This window comes from Alternaria ethzedia (genome assembly GCF_023757985.1).
Source record: "Alternaria ethzedia strain BMP 0044 chromosome Unknown scaffold_35, whole genome shotgun sequence".
NCBI classification, from domain to species: domain Eukaryota; kingdom Fungi; phylum Ascomycota; class Dothideomycetes; order Pleosporales; family Pleosporaceae; genus Alternaria; species Alternaria ethzedia.
Window position 1 is genome coordinate 159,720 of NW_026056228.1, and position 23,163 is coordinate 182,882.

At 52.9% G+C, this 23,163-nt stretch overlaps 7 protein-coding genes across 7 annotated transcripts; 5 read left to right on the forward strand and 2 right to left on the reverse strand.

Annotated features, from left to right (window-relative positions):
* Positions 1-2,305: 2,305 nt before the first annotated feature.
* On the forward strand, positions 2,306-3,186 carry J4E87_009450 (uncharacterized protein; the record flags this gene model as incomplete). The annotated part of the gene is made up of 2 exons (XM_049381027.1): positions 2,306-2,332; positions 2,380-3,186. 2 exons carry the CDS (start codon positions 2,306-2,308, stop codon positions 3,184-3,186), a joined length of 834 nt encoding a protein of 277 aa, XP_049229248.1.
* A 1,184-nt stretch (positions 3,187-4,370) lies between these two features.
* On the reverse strand, positions 4,371-5,149 carry J4E87_009451 (uncharacterized protein; the record flags this gene model as incomplete). Its single annotated transcript, XM_049381028.1, has 3 exons — positions 4,371-4,465; positions 4,534-4,884; positions 5,071-5,149. The coding sequence occupies 3 exons, from the start codon at positions 5,147-5,149 to the stop codon at positions 4,371-4,373; spliced, it is 525 nt and encodes a 174-aa protein (XP_049229249.1).
* Positions 5,150-6,353: 1,204 nt separating this feature from the next.
* J4E87_009452 (uncharacterized protein) lies at positions 6,354-8,328 on the forward strand (the record flags this gene model as incomplete). Its single annotated transcript, XM_049381029.1, has 6 exons — positions 6,354-6,558; positions 6,606-6,828; positions 6,879-6,941; positions 6,993-7,500; positions 7,568-7,898; positions 7,964-8,328. The coding sequence occupies 6 exons, from the start codon at positions 6,354-6,356 to the stop codon at positions 8,326-8,328; spliced, it is 1,695 nt and encodes a 564-aa protein (XP_049229250.1).
* A 1,877-nt stretch (positions 8,329-10,205) lies between these two features.
* J4E87_009453 (uncharacterized protein) lies at positions 10,206-11,465 on the reverse strand (the record flags this gene model as incomplete). The annotated part of the gene is made up of 2 exons (XM_049381030.1): positions 10,206-11,164; positions 11,216-11,465. The coding sequence occupies 2 exons, from the start codon at positions 11,463-11,465 to the stop codon at positions 10,206-10,208; spliced, it is 1,209 nt and encodes a 402-aa protein (XP_049229251.1).
* A 418-nt stretch (positions 11,466-11,883) lies between these two features.
* Positions 11,884-13,447, forward strand: J4E87_009454 (uncharacterized protein; the record flags this gene model as incomplete). The annotated part of the gene is made up of 2 exons (XM_049381031.1): positions 11,884-12,075; positions 12,128-13,447. The coding sequence occupies 2 exons, from the start codon at positions 11,884-11,886 to the stop codon at positions 13,445-13,447; spliced, it is 1,512 nt and encodes a 503-aa protein (XP_049229252.1).
* Positions 13,448-15,480: 2,033 nt separating this feature from the next.
* Positions 15,481-18,730, forward strand: J4E87_009455 (uncharacterized protein; the record flags this gene model as incomplete). The annotated part of the gene is made up of 2 exons (XM_049381032.1): positions 15,481-15,808; positions 15,855-18,730. 2 exons carry the CDS (start codon positions 15,481-15,483, stop codon positions 18,728-18,730), a joined length of 3,204 nt encoding a protein of 1,067 aa, XP_049229253.1.
* A 692-nt stretch (positions 18,731-19,422) lies between these two features.
* Positions 19,423-23,052, forward strand: J4E87_009456 (uncharacterized protein; the record flags this gene model as incomplete). Its single annotated transcript, XM_049381033.1, has 1 exon — positions 19,423-23,052. One exon carries the CDS (start codon positions 19,423-19,425, stop codon positions 23,050-23,052), a length of 3,630 nt encoding a protein of 1,209 aa, XP_049229254.1.
* Between the last annotated feature and the right edge of the window lie 111 nt (positions 23,053-23,163).

Sequence of the window (23,163 nt, forward strand, 5' to 3'; positions counted from 1 at the left end):
GCTGTACCGTTTGGGATCACAAATCTGTGGCACCGGTGAAAGTAGCTACTAATGTCATGAGGAACGCTTCAGACAGTTGCTACGCGACTCTATTCAGGGCTTATCGTTGATCGTCGATGAGCCCTTGTCGATGTCCTACCAGTCGAACACGATGGCTCACTCTCCAATGAGCTTCTACTATGCTCAGCCTCGTCTTGACTATAGTGTACCTTGCATATACCCAGCCCCCACGATTACATTTGAGGCCGGGTACTACATGGTCTCGGAATTATGTACATTAGGTTCCTGAGCAGCTCCCTGTAGAGTTTCATCACTCAAATTCTCAGAGTTACCCTGCGCAAAGGCTGCTAATTGGCACAGAGGAATGAGGATGCGGTGTGACAAGCGATTCGCCTACATGAGCACTGCATATGGCTGATGTTCCCGCATACTATCCACAGACAAAACGGCTCGGTTCGTTCTTGTATCTACAGTTCGACGATAAAGTTCACGAACACTTCTTATCATCGAGATCTTTGCGTTTTACGCCGGGATCAAGAATTGGCCCGTCGGAACGGTTAGAACGAGGGGAACCCGGATCCGCACCAACCATGTCCGGCACCCCCGTCTTTGGCCGACCCATTATGCAGTGGTTCTCGGCATCGTACCTCAGAGGGTGGTAACATGCATGGCTGAACTCTCAAGCGTCAGATATGCTCGAGTTCACTTGGCTTATCGCTAGCAGACCGCTTGCTCATTTCATCGATTGTGGTTGAACTTTGAACCTCTTCACCGCCTACTTGTGAAGGGTTGCCTGGTTGTTATCAGCTGCTTCAACAAGTGGAAACCCAAGTCTTGATCACATGTTCTCAGTGGAATGCATGCAAGCTCGTAATGTTGAAGGATTCAGCGGCAGAGGAACCGGCTGACTCGAACTGTATAACTTAACCGGCATCGTCAGGATATCGTCCAAGCGCCGACAGCCTCGAATTATAGCCAGGATCTCCGTATGTACTTACCAGCTAGCCGCAGCTATGCTAGCGGACTTTAGTTCGCCCTTGTGGAATCGACGCTTAGCAGCATGGACTCGAGACATGCTACCGCAGCCTTCCCCACAAAGTGAAGCAACGAACAGGAGCATCGAATGGAACTATCCTATGCAACGTAACATGTTACAGGCTGCCTGAAGATGGTACAAAGCACGGTTGTCTTATTTTTGAGGCGATCAAATTGGGAAGATAGACCATTTCAGACTTGTGGGCACAGTCCTTCCGCCACGCACCCTGCAGTGCTACGTGGACAAAAGCAGTACTACCCAGTATTGACAGGGTGATCTGCACCACACCTCTGGGACCCAGGAGTATGTGAGCTCATCCAATGGCCCATACTTCCGCTAACATCCTTGCGGTTGACCTGATTTTCGGTAAACATTTGGTGGCACAAACAGTCTTCTGGCAAGCTATATTCCATATGCCTTGCTTTCCCTACAGGGCTCGAGAAGTTATTTGATCACAGCTCCGTCTGCGCTGGCTCGCGCATTTCACTTGCATATAGCTTCCCATACTTCGGATCGTCTAGTCCAGTGTATCACTTGGTTATGTCATTCTTGTGCCCCTACGACCCATAACGTGTAACAGCCATCTTGATAAATATCGAGACGATTATCTCATCATTTCAACCATCAGTCACTGTCGAGAAATCACATCTTCACGAGATGGAATCGGATGAGATAGTCTTCGTCGAGCATCCGCCCTCAATGCCTATTCTTTCGTCATCCCGACCGCTTCCGGAACCCAGACCAAACGGCAAACAAGCAAATACCAATCCGTATCAACAAGAGGCCCGTTCTGCCATGGAGATAACCTCCTCTCCAGTCGAACACGGCTCCTACGAACGCAGTCTTCCATCGATACCAACAGAGGAGGACATGAAAGATCGGATGACTGAGAGTGGGTCATCACGGCAACGCCGGGGATCAGATTGGTCTCTCAGTTCGGACACACAAAGTGAAAATATGAAGAAGCACGAGGACCTCAGTCCAGGAGTGTCTACTGCAGGACAAGCTGCTCCATTTCCACCACCACCACCGCCGCCGCCGCCCCCGGCTGATTGTCACTTTGGCCTCGGAGGATATAATTCTCAGATCCCTCATCCAGTGAGTCTGAAACCATACCAGAGAACGAGAACTTGATCTGACTGTATACTTTAGCCGCCTCCTCCTCCACCTCCTGTATGCGATATACCACATTCCCATTGCGGAATGATCGTAAGCTGACAATAGCAGCCTCCACCACCACCAGGCTTACCTGATTTCATGAACGCTCCGATGATGACCTCAGCACCTCCTCCCCCGGTACGTTCAGAACGCGGTCAGATCCATGCATTGCTGATCAATACTAGCCCCCGCCCCCGCCACCCGGGCCTCCTCCACCCGCGTTGACCATGAACCCGTACAATGCAGGAGAGGAAGTGCATACGCCGAACCAGTTCATTCAAGTGCAGTACTCCAACGAGTCCATCTCCGACTTCGCCAGCCGCGTACTTCGCATTGGGCCTTTCAGACGCAATGTCTTCATGACACTTCATCCGGCTAGCGCGGCAGACTACAAGGAGTACGAGTGGCTGATCAAGTATGGAAGCTCTGAGATTTGGTATGAGAAACCTACGAAAGCGCTTCTTAGGAGTGTCAAGACACTGGAGGCAAACAGACGGGCACCGGGTGAACTACTCCCTCTGCATAACGCCAGGCCAGTGAGTCTTGAAACGCCCAAAGTGTGGGCTTCAGCTGCCATGACGACACCGACCGACGACGACATCTTTGAGTGTGTTGCTGATCATCCTGTGGATGATGGCTATGACACGGGAACATGCCATCAATGCACTGAGGCCAAGTCAGAAGCACTTGAAAGCACACCTCTCGTCTACTGTCTAGTGTTCAGCACCTGCCAAGCAGCCGATCCTTTCATTCACGGCGCCCACTTCAACGGCCGCCAGATCTACAAGCTCGTCAAATGTGGTAGCCGCGAGGCTGCAGTTGCAGAGACCTTTTACGCCGCTGGTGTCAACGGATGGAGTCTGGCTTTTAGCTGCATCATGAAGCTTGGTGAAGACTTCGAAGAGAGATGCGGTACGGCCAAAAAGATCAACGTGCTGTGGATGCTGGCTGAAGAGGAAGCCGACGAAAAGATGGTCAAAATATTCTACTAACATACACAAAAAAAGAGCAGCGTTTCTTGGGTTATTTTTGCTTTCGATATCTATCCTTGCGTCTTCCAAAACAATTCTTTTCTGTCTCGCAAAAGTTACTTCTCTCCACCCTTCAACGGTATCACCTCCGGCGGACCTCCGCGCATCTCAACGTAGCACGGTCAATCCTCAACATATGACCCATGGACACCACCAAGCCCTACCGAGACGAACCCATCAAGGCCTTGTACCACATCAGACGCACAGCACGAAAACACATGTGCAGCCTACCGATATCTGCAGTCCGAATCCAGTTGCATATGCCATGTATTACCATGCTTGCCTCAACCAGTTCATTCTGCGTCCGGTACACCCTCGCCGCCTACCACCAATGTCGTCGAGTCGCTCAAGAAATCCGACAGACGTTGTCAGATGCTATCTACGGTAGAGTGCAGAGACTGTCTCGTCCAATCAGGGGTGTACACGATAACGGGCGTGTCGTACGAGGCTGCTCGTCTCACTATCTCTTCTCTTTCTGTATGGCTGTTTTTGGCGTTCACATCACGTTTGTTTGTTGGCATTTTTGTGTTGTCTCCTTTGTTAAATCGTGTTGTGTTTATGGCGTTGAGGCTGGGATACGTATGAGGAATGACCTGGATGTCGATTGGCGAGGCTGTTGCACGGGTGTGGCGTTATAGTAGACACACGTTTTAGGATCGGTATAACGGAAAATAGTGCATCCAATGCTGGGGGAGCACGTGGCGCCAGGGCATAACGACACTACTGTATTATTAGATCACATTTGGGCAGAGGGGTGTACGACTAGTGCGCTTTTCGAATGCCAGCAATGACAGAGTCCCTGATTGGATTTTTTTCTCATGTGAAGTGACGTCTTGCGTAATACCATGCTTGGGGAGTGAGGTTTAGTGAAGGAGGACTGTTCCTGCCTAATTTATTTCGTCTCTTCGCCTAGTCTACGTCCGGTGAGAAAGCTTTGGTGGTCACCCACATATAATCGACTATAGCGCACTACGTACTTTGTACAACTGCTGTTCCTCTTCTACGCTAAAGATTGCAGTGCACTATCCGTGTGGGAAGTTGCTTTCAGGCAACGGTACACAAACCCAACTCCCGGTTGTACCGAGTGACAGCTGGGTACAGTTATTGTCAAAGCCTCGAGTGTTCCCTGCAAGTGTACCACGGTTCTACAACTTCTTCTTCGTCACCGGCTCCAATCCTCGATGTTGCTTCGCAATCATCTGATCAAGCCTCGCATAGCAGTCCAGCGACATGAAGATACCTAATCGCGTTAGCTTATATTCCCCTCGAACAACTTCTATGACATTTCTCATCAGGCACAGCACTTACCAGCAGCCAGATACCCTCCATACATACCACCCAGCCCCTGCGCGCCCCTCTGCACCGACGTCAACTCCTCCCAACTCAGCATCTCCGCGAGGCAAACCAACGTCGTCAAGCTCGTCTCTAGACCGAAGACTAGCAGAGCGAGAGGAATGCGTGGATCGTTACGCAGCAAGGCAGGGATAGCCCAGAGAGTGAGAGGGAGGTGGTAGACAAGTTCAAGGAAGGTCAGAACGGGGAACCAGGCTGGGGCGTTGTAGAAGAAGCGGTCGCGATATTTGGATATGTACCAGTCGCGGAGCGACGACATCCAGAGGGGCTTGATTTGGATTGGGTAGTAGGCTGTCAAGTCGAAGGCTGTTTGTTCAGTTAGTATTGGTCAGTCCATTCATGTATGCGGTGATGTGCTATATCGAGTCCGGAAGCATCGGAACGACTGATAGAGGAGATGATTCAAAATATCGGGCCCTCGCATGTGTAATCTTGCTATGCTATTGTAGCATCACAGAGCCTCCAGCCTGAATATTCCTTCTCGGTACTTACCTAGCATCACCGGCAGGTGCACGAGGAAGAAGACGAGGTAGATAAAGTCGCGCTTCCGCTGCAATATTGAGACCGCCATGTTTGTATGAGCCGATGATTAATATTCGGCAGCGTGGGTTGAAGTTGGTCGTTGGCGTAAAGTCACGTTTGTTGGCAAGCGCGTCGTACGCGTTTTCGCGCGTGGGGCATCCACGGCCCTTTCCCCATACCTATGGGGCCGCACTCTTGGCTTCCGTCTCTCATCACTCCACCTGGGCACCCACGACGTCCAACTCGAATCGAATGGACAAACTCGACCACCGGAAATTTTTGATGGGCTTCTCGTGATTTTTCCGCAAAGTTCCAATGCGGGTCGATGGTGCTCCTGCCAACCGTGCTAGACCAAAGGCTACCGCCACTACATGCGAACTGCTTCCGCGTAAGCTGCAGCTCTAGGAGATCGATGCCTGAAACATGACTATTGTTCATCGGAAAGCACTTTCCTGCTTCGACCAGTCTTTCGTCCGAATGGCTATACAACTCGGACATCGGGTTGGCTGTTCGCGATCAGTTGAGCGCCATGCCAAGCGCGGTATGCCTTCTACGTGCATCAGCGTTCCGCCTTTAGCCTTCGCATCTGATTTCTAAGATTCAGTTGCCACCACATTTGGAAGTCGATGATGCTACACGTGTAGAAACAATGGTCCGCACCTCTCACGACTCGATCGCACTATTGAAACTGCCGTCGCAACCGTCAAAGGATTCCTCGGAGCCTCGTCATGTCGGCGCTCCGCTGCTACGAATTCACGGATGACGGGCAATTTAGCCTAAAGCTTTCCTCTGATAGCCCTTGGCACCCGGCCCACAGCAACCGAACGACATCAGCGGCGGATGAAGCACGAACGGCACATGACTGCCAAGAATGGTGGATGCTTACATCGCTTTCCGTGTCCAATTAGTGTGCCCGAAGCCTTGGCTTGGCGCTCTTCAAGCCGTCGTTTAACATGCTGCCCAGCAGCCGTTTCCTCTTGGTATGCTTAAGGGGTTAAACAGCTCTTATTACCGATGATCTGGAAAGAGTATGGAGGCCTGTTTCCCCACAGTGCTGCGGTACGGCCACCGGGGTACTGGATGATTATGCACATGGTGGTGCGGGCTTCTGTGGCCCCCCATACATAAGCCTGGGGTCTCCGAGTAAAAGACCGTAAGCTTTTTGGCAATCTGGGGTACTACTCAGACGGCTTTTGTTCAAGACTTTCGCCAAACTCTTCGAACGTTTCGATTATCGGTAATCGAGCATCATCATGGCTGGAGGCGGCGGTGGTGCATCTGGTTTCGATGCCGCGCTTCAAAGGCGCCAGGCCCTGATGGGCGCCAGTGGTCCTAGGGCTCTTGTGAAGAACGGCAAGGTCTTCCTGATTGCCTTGTTTGCCTGTCTCGGAGGTGTATTGTACGGATACAATCAGGGCATGTTCAGTGGAATTTTGGCTATGCCATCTTTCGGAGCACGTACGTACTTGCAACTTCCACCATCAACTTGCGCTTACCTTGAGTAGAAACCGACGGCTACGTTGACAACCCAACACAAAAGGGATGGCTCACTGCTATTCTGGAACTTGGAGCCTGGTTCGGAGCCGTCATGTCTGGTTTCGTTGCCGAGGCAATGTCGCGCAAGTACGGTATCTTGATCGCTACAGCAATCTTCATCATTGGTGTTGTGGTTCAGATTACTGCGATTTCCGGTGGTCATGAAGAGATTCTGGCTGGTCGCTTCATCACGTTAGTGAACCATCAACCCAGACCTTTCAACATTTACTAACCAATCTTAGTGGTATCGGAGTCGGTGGTCTTTCTGTCATCGTCCCTATGTACAACAGTGAATGTGCGCCTCCGTAAGTATATCCAAAGACAAGTATCCTAACAAACATGCTAACGCGTCTCAGTGAGGTTCGTGGTGCTTTGGTTGCACTGCAACAACTTGCCATCACCTTCGGCATCATGATCAGTTTCTGGATCAACTACGGTACCAACTACATCGGAGGTACTACGATCGAGACCCAATCCAACGCCGCATGGCTCGTACCCATCTGCCTTCAGCTCGTCCCAGCATTCGTCCTCATCATCGGAATGGTCTGGATGCCGTTCTCCCCACGTTGGCTGGTACACCACGGACGCGAAGATGAAGCGAGGAGCAACCTGGCCTCTCTCCGCAATCTCCCTGCCGACCACGAGCTCATCGAGTTGGAATTCCTGGAAATTAAGGCCCAGTCCATGTTCGAGAAGCGCAGTGTTGCTGAAGCTTTCCCGCATCTTCGCGAGCAGACTACTATGAACATCTTCAAGCTTCAGTTTGTTGCCATTGCTTCGCTTTTCAAGACAAAGGCTATGTTCAAGAGGGTAATCGTCGCGACTGTCACTATGTTCTTCCAGCAGTGGACTGGTATCAACGCCGTACGTACAATCCCGGGTCTCGTTGATGATCTACATTCGGAACTCATGCTGACTTTCCACTTCCCAGGTCCTCTACTACGCGCCTCAAATCTTCGAACAAATCGGTCTCCAAGGAACCACGCAGTCCCTCCTCGCGACAGGCGTCGTCGGCATCGTCATGTTCCTCGCCACCATCCCCGCAGTACTCTACATCGACAAGCTTGGCCGTAAACCTGTGCTAGCAGTCGGAGCCCTTGGCATGGCCTTCTCCCACTTCGTCATCGCCGTCATTCTCGCGAAGAACTTCGATAACTTCGAGAACCACCGTGCGGCGGGATGGGCAGCCGTGGTTATGGTCTGGTTGTTTGTCATCCACTTTGGTTACTCGTGGGGTCCTTGCGCTTGGATTTTGATCGCCGGTAAGCTCTATCCCTATTCACTCGAAACGTTTATTATAGGTTTGATGCTAACGCGTGTAACGTAGAAATCTGGCCGCTATCCACCCGCCCCTACGGCACAGCCCTCGGCGGCTCCTCCAACTGGATGAACAACTTCATCATCGGACAAATCACGCCCGAGCTGCTCGAAAACATCACCTGGGGCACCTACGTCCTTTTCGGACTCGTAACTACCCTCGGAGCGGGTTTCATCTGGTTCTTCGTCCCTGAAACGAAGCGCTTGACACTTGAGGAGATGGACACCATCTTTGGTAGTGAGGGTGCGGCGCTGAAGGATCAGGAGCGCATGGCCGAGATTAATCATGAGATTGGTCTTGCGGCGTACTTGCACGGCGATGCTAGCAGTGGGAATGAGACGAATGTTGTGGGGAATGAGAAGGGTATTGTGTAAGCGCAGGGACGCCTGTGGAGGAAGGTTTTTGAGTAGGAGGTGAGATTGGGGGGTGGGATTAGCTTAGTAGCAAATTGACGGTTGTAATTATGTGAGTTCTTTCGATGCCACTTTGGAAATGAGGGTACATGTAGTGTTTGCATTCTTTCGCTTCGCCATGTTTTGATGTTGCTTCTAGTAAAATAGAGCCTGATCTCGTGAATGTACAGTTTTTTCCTCATGCGTGATGTATTCGCTGATCATTAACCACAGTAAATGTAGTGTATTTGGCTTTCATGTTTGTACCACCAGCGATCTAGTGAGATAGCTGGTACTGAGTTGCCACTTTGGTCAGCTGTGCTTTCCGCAGTCGTACCTGCCAATTGCAAGCCCATCTCTGGGATTATATCGCGCATCAATGGTTTTCGCCTCGTAGCCGTGATGGATCCCCAACTGACCTCGACTTCTTCTTCTTCTTCTCCTTCTTCTTCTTCTTCTGCTGCTGACGCAAGGATCTTTTGACAAGATGATTCCGCCCGTACTCTAGTATATATACGACCCGTATATGTATACTGAACATCTCGAATCTTGGTGCTCAAGTATATGTTTGAGCAACATTGGAGAAATGAATATACGCCATTGAGCTGTAGTTGGGAGAAACCCATTGCTTTCGCCAGAGTATGCAGTGTTTTCCGATAGGCCCCTGGATTTGCCAGATCTGTTATCTCTTTTGGATAACGGCACTCTGAATCTTGAAGGTCGAATAACTCTTCGTAAAGGGCCGCCACCGCATCGAGATATACCTCAACCACTTCTTTTGTGTAATCAACACGCACTCGCCATCTTCCAGGTGTAAGCCCTAACAATCCGTAGACTTTGTCGCGAGGATCATGGCAATTGCCCCCACAATGTAAAAAGATACATCGTTGCAGAGTACGCCATTCTCGAACAGGGTTGTGTTCACATATGGTATCATAGGCGGTTGTCGGTAATATTCGCTGTGTGCGTCTACTCGCAAAGCGTAACCAATCCCAGTGTATCTCATACCCTCCGCACACAACGAGGGGTGATTTCAAACTGAGCGCAATCTCCTGGACGATCCATATCCTTGAGAAATATGGGTGGGATATCAGACTAAAAAGAGCGTACCCGGAAGTTGCCGCGTCTTGCAACAAGCGCGCAGCCTCCATCATGTTAGGGGCAGTCCCTAACCATACCAGCACGTTTTTTGCCTTTTTGTAGATCTTTTCCATGATACGGACTTGGTCACTGCGCTCAACCAAGTCCTCCTGGTTGATGCATATCTGATCGATCCAATAAAAACTGGGCTTGTTTATATCGGCCATGCCCCATGGCTCCGTAATATAGGCGTGTAAGAAGTTGAAAAGATTTTGGCGTACTTCGATATTGGCTCCGTCGATTGATATACTGCGAGCCGGCGTCGGATCACCCCAGGTGTATGAAAGAGCGGTATATTCAGGGCAGTTTATAAGACTGTACTTAAGGCTGTACTTCTGTATGCTGCATTGCGGCTGATCGGTGAGACGGTCTTTGCTGATTCGAAGTAGCCGGAACTCTGCATCTGGCTTGTCGAGAGGTTGATAAGTGTATTTAGACATTATTGCGATGGTACAGAAGTTGAGGGAGCTGAGGTCTAGAGAGATGGGGCAACGCGGGGTAGTAGTCTTCCACCAGACTGCCACTGCCTCGCAATAGTTAGCGCTGACGAGAAGGGCTACGTAGGTGTCAGGCTGGGTAATACAATGCCTTACCTGCCAGACACGACATCTCAACCTATTTGATTCGCTCTTCCCACTTTTAATCTACACCATCCGCAGCACAGCCCCAACGCCATCAAACCGCGCCACCCTTCATTTTTCTTTGACACAAAAGCTCAATCACTGCCCACCATCTAACGTAGCAATCAAGCTCTGCCTAAACGCCTCCTGATCCACAGCCCTCCCAATCAACACCAACTTCGACTCCTGAACCCCATCTTCAGGCTTGGCGTCGAACTCATTCGTATCATAAATCGCCCTCACGCCTTGTGTAAGAAGCATCTTGCCGTCCTTGATCGGAACGCGTCCCTTCAGACGATGGATCTCAAAAGGCTTATGTGCAGTCTCAGCAGGTAGCGTCTCCTCCCACAGGATAGTGCGAAGGAAGAGGTCGAATTTGTCGACTTGGTCGCGGGTTAAAGCGGGGAAGGATATGGTTGAAGTGGTGATTGTAGGGTCGAGGTGACTGTGTCCTTTACTTGCGAACTGCAGGTCTGTGTCTGTGACTTCGTCGTAGGCATGTAGATCCAGTACCAGTCCTTCGAGTTGCGGAACTTGGCTTTTCGTCGTCGTCTTGATGCGAGCGAGGCCGTTGATAGACCGGATTCGCTTGGTGACTTGCTCGAGTTCTTGCGCGGAAACTAGGTCAGTTTTGTTGATGATGATGACGTCTGCGTGGCTGATTTGCAAGTGCGCTGTCGTGAGTAGTGGGCCGTGTTCGTCGTGCGATGCCTTCTTTCTCTCTTCGATGTTTTCTTCGTCGCCGAGGCCTTCGTCTAGGCTCTTTAGCACGTTTTTTGCGTCGACGAGTGTGACGATGCCGTCGAGGAAGATGCTGCTGCCTAGGCCGTCGTCGAGCCAGAACATTGGTGCGATGTTTCCGGGGTCGGCCAGACCGGTTGTTTCGAGCAGGATGTAGTCGAATAGGCCGGATTGCTCCATTAGGTTCTCGATGGCTGCTACGCCGATGTCTTTTACGGAACAGCATATGCAGCCGTTTGCGAGGGGTACAAAGGGGGCGGGTTGGGCGGATGTGGAGTTTGCGTCGGAGACAGTGAGCTGCTTTTCGATGTCAATTGCTAAGCCATCTGTCAGAGTGATGTCTTATTCTTAGTGGAGGCTGAGCATACAGTCACCGAACTCATTCAGAATGACAGCAATCTTCTTTCCATGTTGCTCAGTCAAAATATAGTTGAGCAAAGTCGTCTTTCCCGCACCAAGATACCCTGTCACTATGGTGATGGGCACTTTACCCTGTGGTGCTTCCTCCGAGGTCGCCACAAGATTGGGTATTTCCTCATCCTGGTCGTCGAGGACTTTGGTGTTAGTCTCTGGCTGGACTAGAGTGGGGACTTCATCGTCTGATACGTTTCCGTCCATGGCCGGCAAGCTGTTACTAGATAGTGATTCGAATGTCGAGGAGGGGTGCCAGAGCGTCAAGATACAGTTCTAGAATAAGTTAGAACAGATGATCTGGAGGTAGGTGCGTAAGAACATGCAACCTAAAGTACACGATGCACCCATAACGACTTACCTAATCGCAGCTACTTCGGGAATTTGGAGGCAAAGAGAGACGGCAATGACGTCGTGGGGTGGCAGAGTCATGTAGAAAAATGGTCCACCGCGACTGACGCGCGATGAAGCTAGCACCGTCGCGTATTGACTAGCTGAGAGGACCCCTGCCCATGCCCTGCATTCGCAAGCTCCAGGTATCAACAACACACGCCGCCCCGCCTACCTGTCGCCAGACGTCTACTGTGATCGCAATTCACTCACTACCACCCATCATTCCGCAAACATGACGTCGCCCGCTTCGCCGCGCCTTCCCAGCCCACCGCCCATCCCAGAAGACCAGCTCTCGCCGGTATCCGCGTCGCCAGAGCAGCAGAAGCTCTTCAGCAATCTCGACCATGCTGCCGAACGGAGGATAAGACCGGGAACTAAGGCGGAGGATATGGCAGAAGGACCGCCGCTGGTAGAATTATCAGAGGTGCGTTGAGGCGTACTGCGATCAAGACAAGCCTGGCTGACAAGATGCGCAGATCGATTCGGCATTCCAACTTACAGAGCACCTCAAAGCCCTCCACTACTCGCTCACGCACCCCGCCGGCTCGAATGGCACTATGCCAGTAGACAGAAACATGGCATTGAAGATAGCACAATCACCCGCCAATGTGGACAGGACGTTGTGGCTATACGAACTCTGCCGCTTCCTCATACAAAAGGTCAACTCCATCATCACCGCCCTCTTCGCAGACGACCCGCCGTGTTCGTCCCTGACGTGTCCCGAGATGCGCGCTTCCGAGTGGCAGTACCTCTGCGCAGTACACGACCCGCCAAAATCATGTTGTGCTATCGACTACTGCTGCCACACGCTCGACTGGGCGGCCAACACCCTCACATCACCCAAGCACTTTCCTTCACGGCTCGCGCTTGGCACCGACTCGTCAACACAGCATTCGCAAATGCGCCAATTGACCAATATCTTCAGGCGCGTATACAGAATCTTTGCGCACGCATGGTACTCGCACCGAGAGGTCTTTTGGAAGGTCGAGGGACGCACAGGGCTATACATATTCTATAAGACAGTCTGCGATGTATACGGTCTGGTACCGGAGGACAACTACACCATTCCTCCTGAGGCCGAGGGCATTGAGCCATCAACAGAGGTCAAGCCGTCAGCGCCACCTCTGATTATGAAGCGAGAGCCCTCTGATTCGACATCGGAGATTTCAAGTAACACACTGGCAGACGGATTGTCTGATCATTCGCTATCAACAGCTGGAACAACCAAGCGACATAGGCATTCGCCATCAGTTGGAGCCACGGCCGTTCAAACAGTTGTAGAGGAGAATGAGGAAGAGGAGGAGCGTCCAGTTCTTCAAGCGCGACCAGTCACTCAAATCTTCGAATCGGCACAGGAGGACGAGGAAGAGGAGGAAGCCGATAGCGACGGCGACGTCACGGCTATTGAAGATAACAACGAAGATGATGATGACGACGATGATGACGAGGACGAAGACGAGGACGAGGCTGAAGCTGCTGAGGAGATAACACAAGCAGATGCCAAGGATCCCACGACTGAAGCAGCCAAGGAAGGCGCGGGCGAGGAGAAGGCAGCGGGTACCTCGACCGATGAAGAAGAAAAGAAAGATACAGATGCAGCCACAGAGCCAGCAGCTACCGAGAACGCTGAGGCCAGTGCTTCGGACGCCCAAGACGACGAAAAGGAACCGTTCAAAGACGACACTGAAGCCAAAGATGATAGCAAGCTAGATGCTGCAGGGTCAGAGGAGGCGAAGAAGGTTGATTCTGCTGCAGAGTCGGCTGATGAAGAGGGTGGTGCGAAGGCCCAAGATTAGGTTATCACGGGCAAGGCTCAACGGGTGGTATTTCAGAAAGCGAGCGTCGTGTACATTAAGCGTAGGAATAAGACGGGATAATGACTTGGCAGGGCACATCGGGATGCTATCATTGGCATCAGCACACATAGATATCACGCACGGCATGATGTGCCTTGAAGGAGCCGCATTACTAGATACTGGTATCTGATGATAGTTGGGATCTAAGATGAGTGATGGTGGGGCATCATCGAAGAGACATGCATTGATGCCCTCGGGCTTTACCTCCAGCCTCAAGGACCAACCAGTACGGAGTGGCTCAGCTAGCACATGTGTATAGCCTCCGCGGAGGATCCATCTCAGCTCACGAGACAAGTATAGACTGGGACCAGGGAATTTCCTGCCCAGTTTGGCAACATACTGGCCTTGAAACATGAAGGAAGGGCAAAGCAAAGCAAAACTGCATATTCTCCGTGGCGGAAGAGAGGCGCTCGGTAAAGCACACCGGAGTGACAAGGATGGGAGAAATTGTCTCGTTGCGCTTGGTCCAGCGGTTGGGGGCGAATTTGGCATAGGCCCGGCTTGGTCGTTCCACGTTTCCATGTTGCACTGCGTGAACTGTCTCGTCACACGGTGTCAATGACAGATAGGGCTGATGAGGCTCAACTAGACAAGTACCGTCTTGACATTCCTCCGAATAGATCAATGCCTATATGCAAAATTAATCAAATGCGGATACCGATGCGACGACGCTCGCCGGGCTCCGAGTGCCGCAAGAAGAGGGTGACGTCCGGGCCGCGCATCATTGGCGGGAGTGGACCGTAGATGCGTCTGCGTGTTTTGTCGCGCTGCGCGGCAAGACGATCCTGGGGTAGGGCGTCCAGGCTGCAAGTATCAATTGGTGGCCGACGGGCCGAGTGGGCACTAGCATCTGGGTAAATGCTGGCGAATGAGCACAGCGGTGCGAGTGGCGCACGTGTGATGAGGTGTGGAAATTAGTTGCGCGTTGGGCGGGTTGGGCTCAGGTCGCGGTATAGAGAGGTATAGAGGGGCGTAAATCAGGGTCTGGAGATGGGTGAAGCGATGCAGAGATATCAACAGTCTCAGAAGTGGGCAGGATGGCAGCGGGCCTGGGAGCAGGAGGAGTCGAATGCTTCCACGTGCAGCATCGCATGCTTGATGCAGCCTTGTGCATACGGCGGTGCACAGTCTGCGGTGCATGAACAGGCACGCGCTGCTATCGACCAGTAGCTGAGATGGCGTTTACGAGAAGTGGTGACGGTGCCGTCGGAGAAGGTCGAGTAGATGCTGCGCTCGAGCGGCCCCCACGCCCGAGTTGCCAGTCCCACGCCGGCTCGCTTCTCCACATTCTGGTGGTCCAGCAGGCTGCAGGTGTAGGTGCAGTATTGCAGCATCCAGACGGGCGTCTTGGAGTGCATTCAGAAAGTTAATTGCTGACGGCGGAGGCTGGAGTCGTCGGAAGGCTGCGAGCTACCCCTCACTACTTCAGCCAGCTGGTGCTTAGACATTACCCACAGCCACGGGATCTTGAATTCTTATCGCGGCTACTGCGGACGGTCTGCGTGGTCACAGGTCCCCAGTCGTGCCAGAGCCAGAGCCAGTCCTAGTCGCCGTCCCAAGTCGGCATCGGCCCTCTCCATTCCATTCCCACAAGTCTACCCGCGCCCGTCCTGCTGCCTCCCACGACGAGCTGCTCTTCCCCACGTTCCCCGTCCAGGGTTCTCGCCACGACGACACGCACCCAGAGGCTCTAACATCTATCTGCAGGTCATCGCCCAGGATCGCGGCGATTAAGACCTGCGCAGCCCACGCCGTCGCTTTTGGCCCGCCCCAGCATCTCGCCTGCCGTGTGATTCCCAAAGCAGCATGCACGCCCATGGCCGAGCGCCTCTTGACTAACATCAACACCATCTGGCAACCGCGCACACGAGTCGCTCCGCCACCAGGCTACACAACATCCACCCAGGCCCTACACACGCGCACTGTCCGCCAGCGTCGCGACACACGACATTGCACCTGACGACCCGCTGGCAATGACGGCGCAAATCTTGTCTATGCATGCTGCGCACGCGTCGGATTTGGGCAAGATCCAGACGCAGTTCCGAGACAAGATGGACTCCACGGTTGGCCCTGCAAACGAGCCTCCCACCCCCGCCTCCCCCGACAGCGCCGACACCCGTGGCCGCCGACGCGACCGCGACGAAGACGGATCCGGCGGCGAGGGCGAGGGTGACGGCCATGGCTCCTCGAGAAAGAGACGGCGCAGCAGAAAGGGCCTCGACAAGAAGTTTGAGTGCCCGCACGAGGGCTGTGGGAAGAGCTACTCCCGCGCAGAGCACCTCTACCGCCATCAGCTGAACCGTGAGTCCAGCAGCGCCAGCAGGCCTCACCCAGCTAACATGGACAGACAACCCCAAGCAAATCTACCACTGTGACTTTCCCGATTGCCACCGATCTTTCGTCCGCCAGGACCTCTGCGCGCGCCACAAGGAGAGACACACGGCGCGAGGCTCGCAGCTGCTGCGCAAGGACACGTTCAACATGCACAATCTGAACCCCATTGTGACGGCTGCACTGGGCGGAAAGAATGCACCGCCACAGAAGGCACTCGGCATGCAGTCTCCGCCGTCGGGAGCCTCCAACGCAGGCCCAGGCAGCAGAATGTCGCCGCCAAATTTCCAGTCGCCAGGCTCGACTGCCACGCTCAGCAGGCAGGACTCGCTGCAGAGGACAGTGAGCGACGATACGTACCGCAGTGGCTCAGAAGCTAAGCCCTACGACATGCAGTCCCAGAGCGCTGGAAACTTTGCACCCCCACCGCGTCCGGCCGCTTTGGGCAACTACAGTGGAGGTCGCAACTCTCTCCACAACTCCCCACATGTGGGTAATGGGAACTTCACCCGGCCCGATCTACGCGCGCAGACGTCCAATCTCAGCTCGTATGGCTCGAGCTCACCCTTCAACTCTGCCGTTACACCATCCCAGTATACTCCCTCTGCGCCCTCGACCGGCTACCAAAACAGCGCAAGTGCGTATCAATCACAAAACAACTTTCCTCCCTTCTCCTCCTTACCTCCACCAGAGTACCCCCAGCCAGCCGGCACCCCTGCTCCTCGAGAACAAGAGAACCAGTTCTACAATGGCACTTCTGGACAGACGCCCATGAACGGTGTTGAGTCCACAGGTCAAATAGACAACAGAATGCAGGGTGTCTCTGACGCAATCATGGAACAGAATCCCGCATATGCCATACCAATGTTTGGTGGCAATGGATACAGTCGGTCACCATTCGCCATGGCCGACGACTTCGCTGCCTGGCTCTTCAACGACAATCAATTCAACCCAGGAGGCGCATCGCCCATGGATTACCCGGGCGGAGTAAACCCCGTAGCTGGTGCGTCATCCCAAATTGGCCTTCAAGCTCCGTATTTTAACTATGATCCCTCAGTCGCCGGATATCTGAACAACCCTGCACCGCCTGCACATCCCATGGCTGTTCATAGCATACTAGACACCACGCTTCCCGAATCTGCCCTGTCAGAAGAGAAGCGGAAAGACCTTCTTGACCTCATCCATCTGCGCTTCAACGAAACAGATCATGCGCCAGTCAAGAAGCAGAAGGAGGAACTCATGGAGGGTGACAAAGACGACAGCCGGCACGTACTCAGTTTGCATATGATGCAAACGTACATCAGCTCGTACTGGGTACATTTCCACCCGCAATTACCAATCCTCCACAAGCCAACGTTCAATGCAAGCACGTGTCCTGAGCTGCTGTTGCTCGCCATCATGTGTCTCGGGGCGTCTTGTTTGGAGAAGAACTATGGTCAAGAGACTACACAGGCTTGTGCTTCATTAGCCAACTTTCTGGCGTGGCACCTGCGCTGGGAGCTGTTCATGGACGCTGATTTCCGTCCACCCGCTAAGCTATGGATCTTCCAAGGCCTGCTCCTCCTCGAGTCGTTTGAGAAGATGTACTCTACGCGCCCGCTACACGAACGAGCGCATATCCATCATGCCACGACACTGACACTTATGAGGCGTGGAAGCTCGTTGATCGGACGGTCAGCAATGGACTCGCCTCCTAGTGTCAAAGATGGAAAGAGCAACGGAATCGGTGGAGCAAACACGCCAGACGAATGGTGGAACCACTGGATCACGAATGAGGCTACTAGGAGGGCAGCATTCGCAGCCTTCGTCATGGACAGCATCCACGCTACCATGTTCGGCCACAGCGCTGTCATGGTCGCTCACGAGATGCGACTTCCACTGCCATGCGACGAAGCGCTCTGGTCTGCAACGAGTAGTTCGGAAGTCGGACGAGTTGAGCAATCCCTGACGTCGAATGGCATCAAACCAATGTCTTTCCTTGACGGCCTTAAGAAGACGCTCAATGGGCAGACGGTACGGACCAATTCGTTTGGGCGCACAATCCTCATGGCTGGCTTGCTGAGCGTGTCATGGCACATGAACCAGCGAGATTTGCAAGTCAGCTCGCTTGGTGTTACAACAGCACTAGGAGGTCGCGACAAGTGGCGGGGCTCCCTCACCCGGGCCTTTGATTTCTGGAAGCAAGATTTCGACAGTTCACTGAACCGATCCGAAGACCGCCCTAGTTCGAGCTCATACGGATACTCGCAATGTGTTGACGATGACAACGTGTTCGAGTCCCGAACTGTGCTCCACCACCTGGCACACATGGCCATGCACGTCGACATTGTGGATTGCCAAATCTACGCCGGCGCACCCCGCCTTCTCGGGCGGTCAATAACCCCGCAAGACTACAACGGCGCGCAACGTCGGATGAAGGAGATGTGGGCCCCCACTGCCCGAGCCCGGGACGCCACATTCTACGCCCTCCGTTTCCTCTCCAACGTTATGGTCGCCGGAGACCACAGTCTGAACCCCAACACGCCGTCCACCGCCGGCTTCTCTTACTCCGCACGCGACGACTACCTCCTCAACCGACCGTGGGTGCTATACTTTGCCACACTAATCGTGTGGTCGTACGGTTTCGCGCTCGATGGTCCGGTCAAAGAGCCATACCAACTCCCCACCTATGACGATAAGGTTAGGGATATGGTTCTCTACCTCAACCGTGTTGGCGGTGTGCGCTCACCAGAAGACCTTAGCAAGACTTCCAATCGCAATGCTTGTCTCGGTCTGCTCATCATCATGCGGGATATGTTCAAGAAGACGAGATGGGAGTTGTTGCACGAGGCGAGCAATCTGCTGACGAAGTGCATCGAGATGCTTCTTCCTGGTGCGGGTGGGGCGTTGTGAGCAGAGCAGCCCAACCACCCACCCCCTTGTCCTGATGAAAAAAATTGCCAGACGAGGCGATGTTGTTTGTTGTTCTCATTTACGATGTAATGGCTTATTACCTGTTGTTTGTTGATGGTTTTCCCTGGTCTGTCTTTTCTGATATCACTGCATTCTAGCGAGGAGTGTGCTTGTTGTTTCGATCTTTTTGTTCTTGTTCGATACCTCTTCTGTATATTCACACAAACAAGTGGCTACTTGGATGAAGTGGGTTTGGTGGATTGGATATGTGGGCGGGATGCTGATCTTCTTTGGCCATATACCCTGGGGATAGGTGTGGAAATGCATCTTGGACTCTTTTCAGAAATGCTTTTGACGCGCGAGGAGTGATTGTGATGTGTTTGTGAAGTGCTTGTCGTGTGATGTTTGGACTAGATTGCACTGGAGAGAAGCTGAGGCGCGCGGGATTATCGCGCACGTGAGAGCGTGGTGACGCGCGACGCGAAAATCGGGTCTTTGTGAAAGCCGGCGCAACAATTGTCTGCAGGGTCAAATACATATCTAAGAACGTGATTCTAGACCTGCTAATTCGCATGTCAAATGCTAGAGCGAAATTTCCCCTGATGCACGAGCAGTTTCCCGTTGCGCCATTGCGTCATTGATTGTGAAACAGAGTTCCCTACCGGCGCTGCGTCCAGAACAACGTCCCCACAATGCCTCGACTCAAGGCTGCCACCGTCTCGGACCAGACTGTACGAAAGCGAAAACGGAAGTCGCGAGATAACGATGAGGAAACGACTGCAGGGGCGTTAGCTGCAGAAGGCGAAGGGGTGAAGGAGGTTCATAGGATTGTTGGGCCGGATGGTTCAATGGTCGACCCCAACGCGCCCGACCCTGCCACGACCACTACGAGCGTACCCACGAAGACACACGATGGAGGGAAGAAGCCGCGGCGAGCGCCGAAGAAAAATGGTACTGGCAAACCAGCTCTTGCGCGCAACAACTCGTCCACCCTAGTCGAGACGTCGATACCATGGCCAGAGCATTTCACGAAGCTCGCGCAAGTCCACCGCGCCGTAAACCTTGTCTACACCTTCCTCTGCACGCGCAAACACCTCGCGACGACGCTCGAGAACCTGCGCAGCACGGTCGAAGCCAACATCCAACGAGAGCTAGTCATCGAAGACGTAGCGCAGATCACCGCCCTGATACCCAAAGCCATAAACTTCGCCTACGTCGACGAAGCAATGCTACAGATCAACCTGATGGGCTCAGAAGATAATCTTCACGGCAGACGAACAACAGACTTTGCGATTCTCGAACCCGAACCGGATAAAGGCGAGCATAAAGAGGTGCTGTTGTTTGAATTTATTGATGGCGATTTGAAGCGCCAGGTACAACATAAGAAGACGGGAGAGCCGACAAAGGCTACGACGAAGTTGAGGAATGAGGATCTCAAGATGCCGGTGTATAGTCAGAAGCAGATGATGAATCTGATCGAGAAGAGGAATGTCAAGTTTACGTCGGCGGTGAATGCGTTTTTGAACCAGTGTGCTGAGGAGGGGGCGGATTCGGTGGAGAAGATTATGGAGGTTTCAAAAGCATTTGTTCCTGTGGAGACAGCGAGTCGACACTCTACACCCGGTCCGGATAGAGCGCTCATACCAGCTTCCATACCCACGGAGCGGAAGCCTATTCCTGATATCTTGAACGAGATCAAGACGATGGAGTGGTACACTGGGCAGATCGTGCCAGACGGCCACCGTGTTTTCGACCCACAAGAAGCTGTCTTCGGCGACTTGAACTTCGCCATGTCGCAGAATCTCGTTAACGCGCTGTATAACACGAGGAATATCACACAGCTTTATGCTCACCAGGCGGAAGCTATAAACAATCTCTACGACGGGCACAATGTGATTGTGTCTACTTCGACGAGCTCGGGTAAATCATTGATCTACCAGATACCCGTTTTGCATCAATTGGAACAGGAGCCTAATACGAGGGCTATGTATATCTTCCCGACGAAAGCGCTCGCGCAGGATCAGAGAAAGAGCATGAAAGAGCTGTTAAGATTTATGCCTGGGTTTGAAGAGGTGCTGGTTGAGACATTCGATGGCGATACACCGATGAGTGAACGTAATTACATTCGGGATGAGGCACGCATCATCTTTACGAACCCGGACATGCTGCACATCACTGTCCTGCCGCAAGAAGATGCCTGGCGGACATACCTCCAGAACCTACGTTTTGTGGTGGTGGATGAACTGCACGTTTACAATGGGCTGTTCGGTGCACATATGGCGTTCATCATGCGCCGTCTACGCAGAATATGTGCAGCATTGGGGAATCGGCATGTCAAATTCATCTCCTGCTCGGCTACAGTGGCCAATCCTGAAGAGCACATGAAGACTATTTTCGGTGTTGACGAGGTCAAGTTGACAGACTTTGACGGGTCGCCTTCTGGACGCAAAGAGTTCCTGTGTTGGAACACGCCTTTCAAGGATCCTGGTGATCCTACATCTGGACGCGGTGATTGTATGGCAGAGACGGCAAAGCTGTTCTGTCAATTGATGTTGAGGGGCGTCAGAGCTATTGCTTTCTGTCGTGTGCGGAAGCAGTGTGAAGCGCTACTTGCTGCTGTCAAGACCGAACTCACCAACCTAGAAAGACCGGAGGTCATTGCTCGGGTCATGTCGTATCGAGGCGGATATACGCCGCAAGACAGACGAGAGATTGAGCGAGAGATGTTTGACGGTAAGCTCTGTGGTATCGTGGCTACTAGTGCGCTGGAACTTGGTGTCGACATCGGATCTCTGGACGCTGTCGTTACGGTCGGATTCCCCTATACTATTGCCAATCTTCGTCAACAAAGTGGTCGTGCTGGAAGGAGAAACAAGGATTCGCTATCCGTACTAGTCGGCGACTGCTTTCCTACTGACCAGTATTACATGTCCAACCCGGACGAGATCTTCACGAAACCCAATTGCGCACTTCAAGTCGACCTAGAAAACATGCTCGTCCTGGAAGGTCACGTCCAATGCGCCGCCCACGAAATGCCCATCAACGTCTCAGTCGACACCTCCTACTTCGGTCCCCTCCTCCCCAAAATCGCCCGCGAGCGCATGCGCTGCGACAAAGAAGGTTTCTACCACGTCAACACGCGCTTCCTCCCGCAACCATCCCGCACAGTCGCAATCCGCGACACCGAAGAAGACCACTTCGCCATCATCGACGTAACCCACGGCAAAAACACCGTACTCGAAGAACTCGAAGCCTCACGCGCCTTCTTCACCCTCTACGACGGCGGCATCTTCCTGCACCAAGGAAACACCTACCTCGTCAAAGAATTCAGCCAAGAGCGCATGCTCGCAAAAGTCGAATACGTAAAAGTAGACTGGACAACCCAACAACGCGACTACACAGACATTGATCCCGTGGAAACAGAAGCTATCCGACGTATCCCCGGTTCGCGGTCGAAAGCTTTCTACGGGCCTATCAAGATCCAACAAGTCGTGTATGGCTTCTTTAAGATTGATAAGAAAAGACGGATTCTGGATGCTGTCCAGGTTGACAACCCGCCTATCATACTGTTTAGCAAGGGCATGTGGCTCGACGTGCCCAAATCCGCCCTCGATATCTTGAGGTCAAGGAGATTGAACATCGCAGCGGGTATCCACGCCGCCGAACACGCCGTCCTATCTCTCATGCCCAACTTCGTCATCAGCATGCCCGGTGACGTCCGCACGGAATGCAAAGTCCCCGAGAAAGAGTTCCTGGCGAAGGAATCCACACGGAAAAGACCGGCGCGACTTACCTTTTACGACGCCAAAGGCGGTGCGAGTGGCAGCGGGATTAGTACCAAGGCATTCGAGTTTATCGATACGCTGCTTGAGCAGGCGTGTCAAAGGCTTACGAGTTGTCATTGTCTAGAAGGGTGTAATGAGTGCTGTAATGACGACGCGTGTAAGCAGCATAACCAGGTCATGTCGAAAGCGGGTGCTATGGTTATTATCATGTGTTTGCTTGGCCGGGAACATAAAATCGATGTTGAGAGTCTGCCGTGGGGTGAGGAGGATGTTGAGGCGGGTTTCGATACGGTGGTTGAGGCTGTGGGCGTGAGGATGGCGGAGGGGAGGACGAGGGATGGGGGGAAGCTGCCGGGTGAGGGGGATGGTGGGGAGATGGATGGGAAGGATGGAAAGGGGGAGGAGATGGTCAGGGCGAAACTTGTGGATGGGGTTTGGATTAAAGAGGAAGAGGAGGAGGAGGATCATTTTTCGAGGAGTATTCATATGTATAGGGGGGAGAGGACGTTTATTGGGGTGCATAGGAATGGTAAGTGAGGGAGGGATAGGTGGGGTGTTATTGAGATGAGTAGGATGGTTTGTGTGAGCAGATCAGGAAGCGGAGTGGTTTTGACATGGTGAGATTGAGATGGGAGGGACTGTCCAATA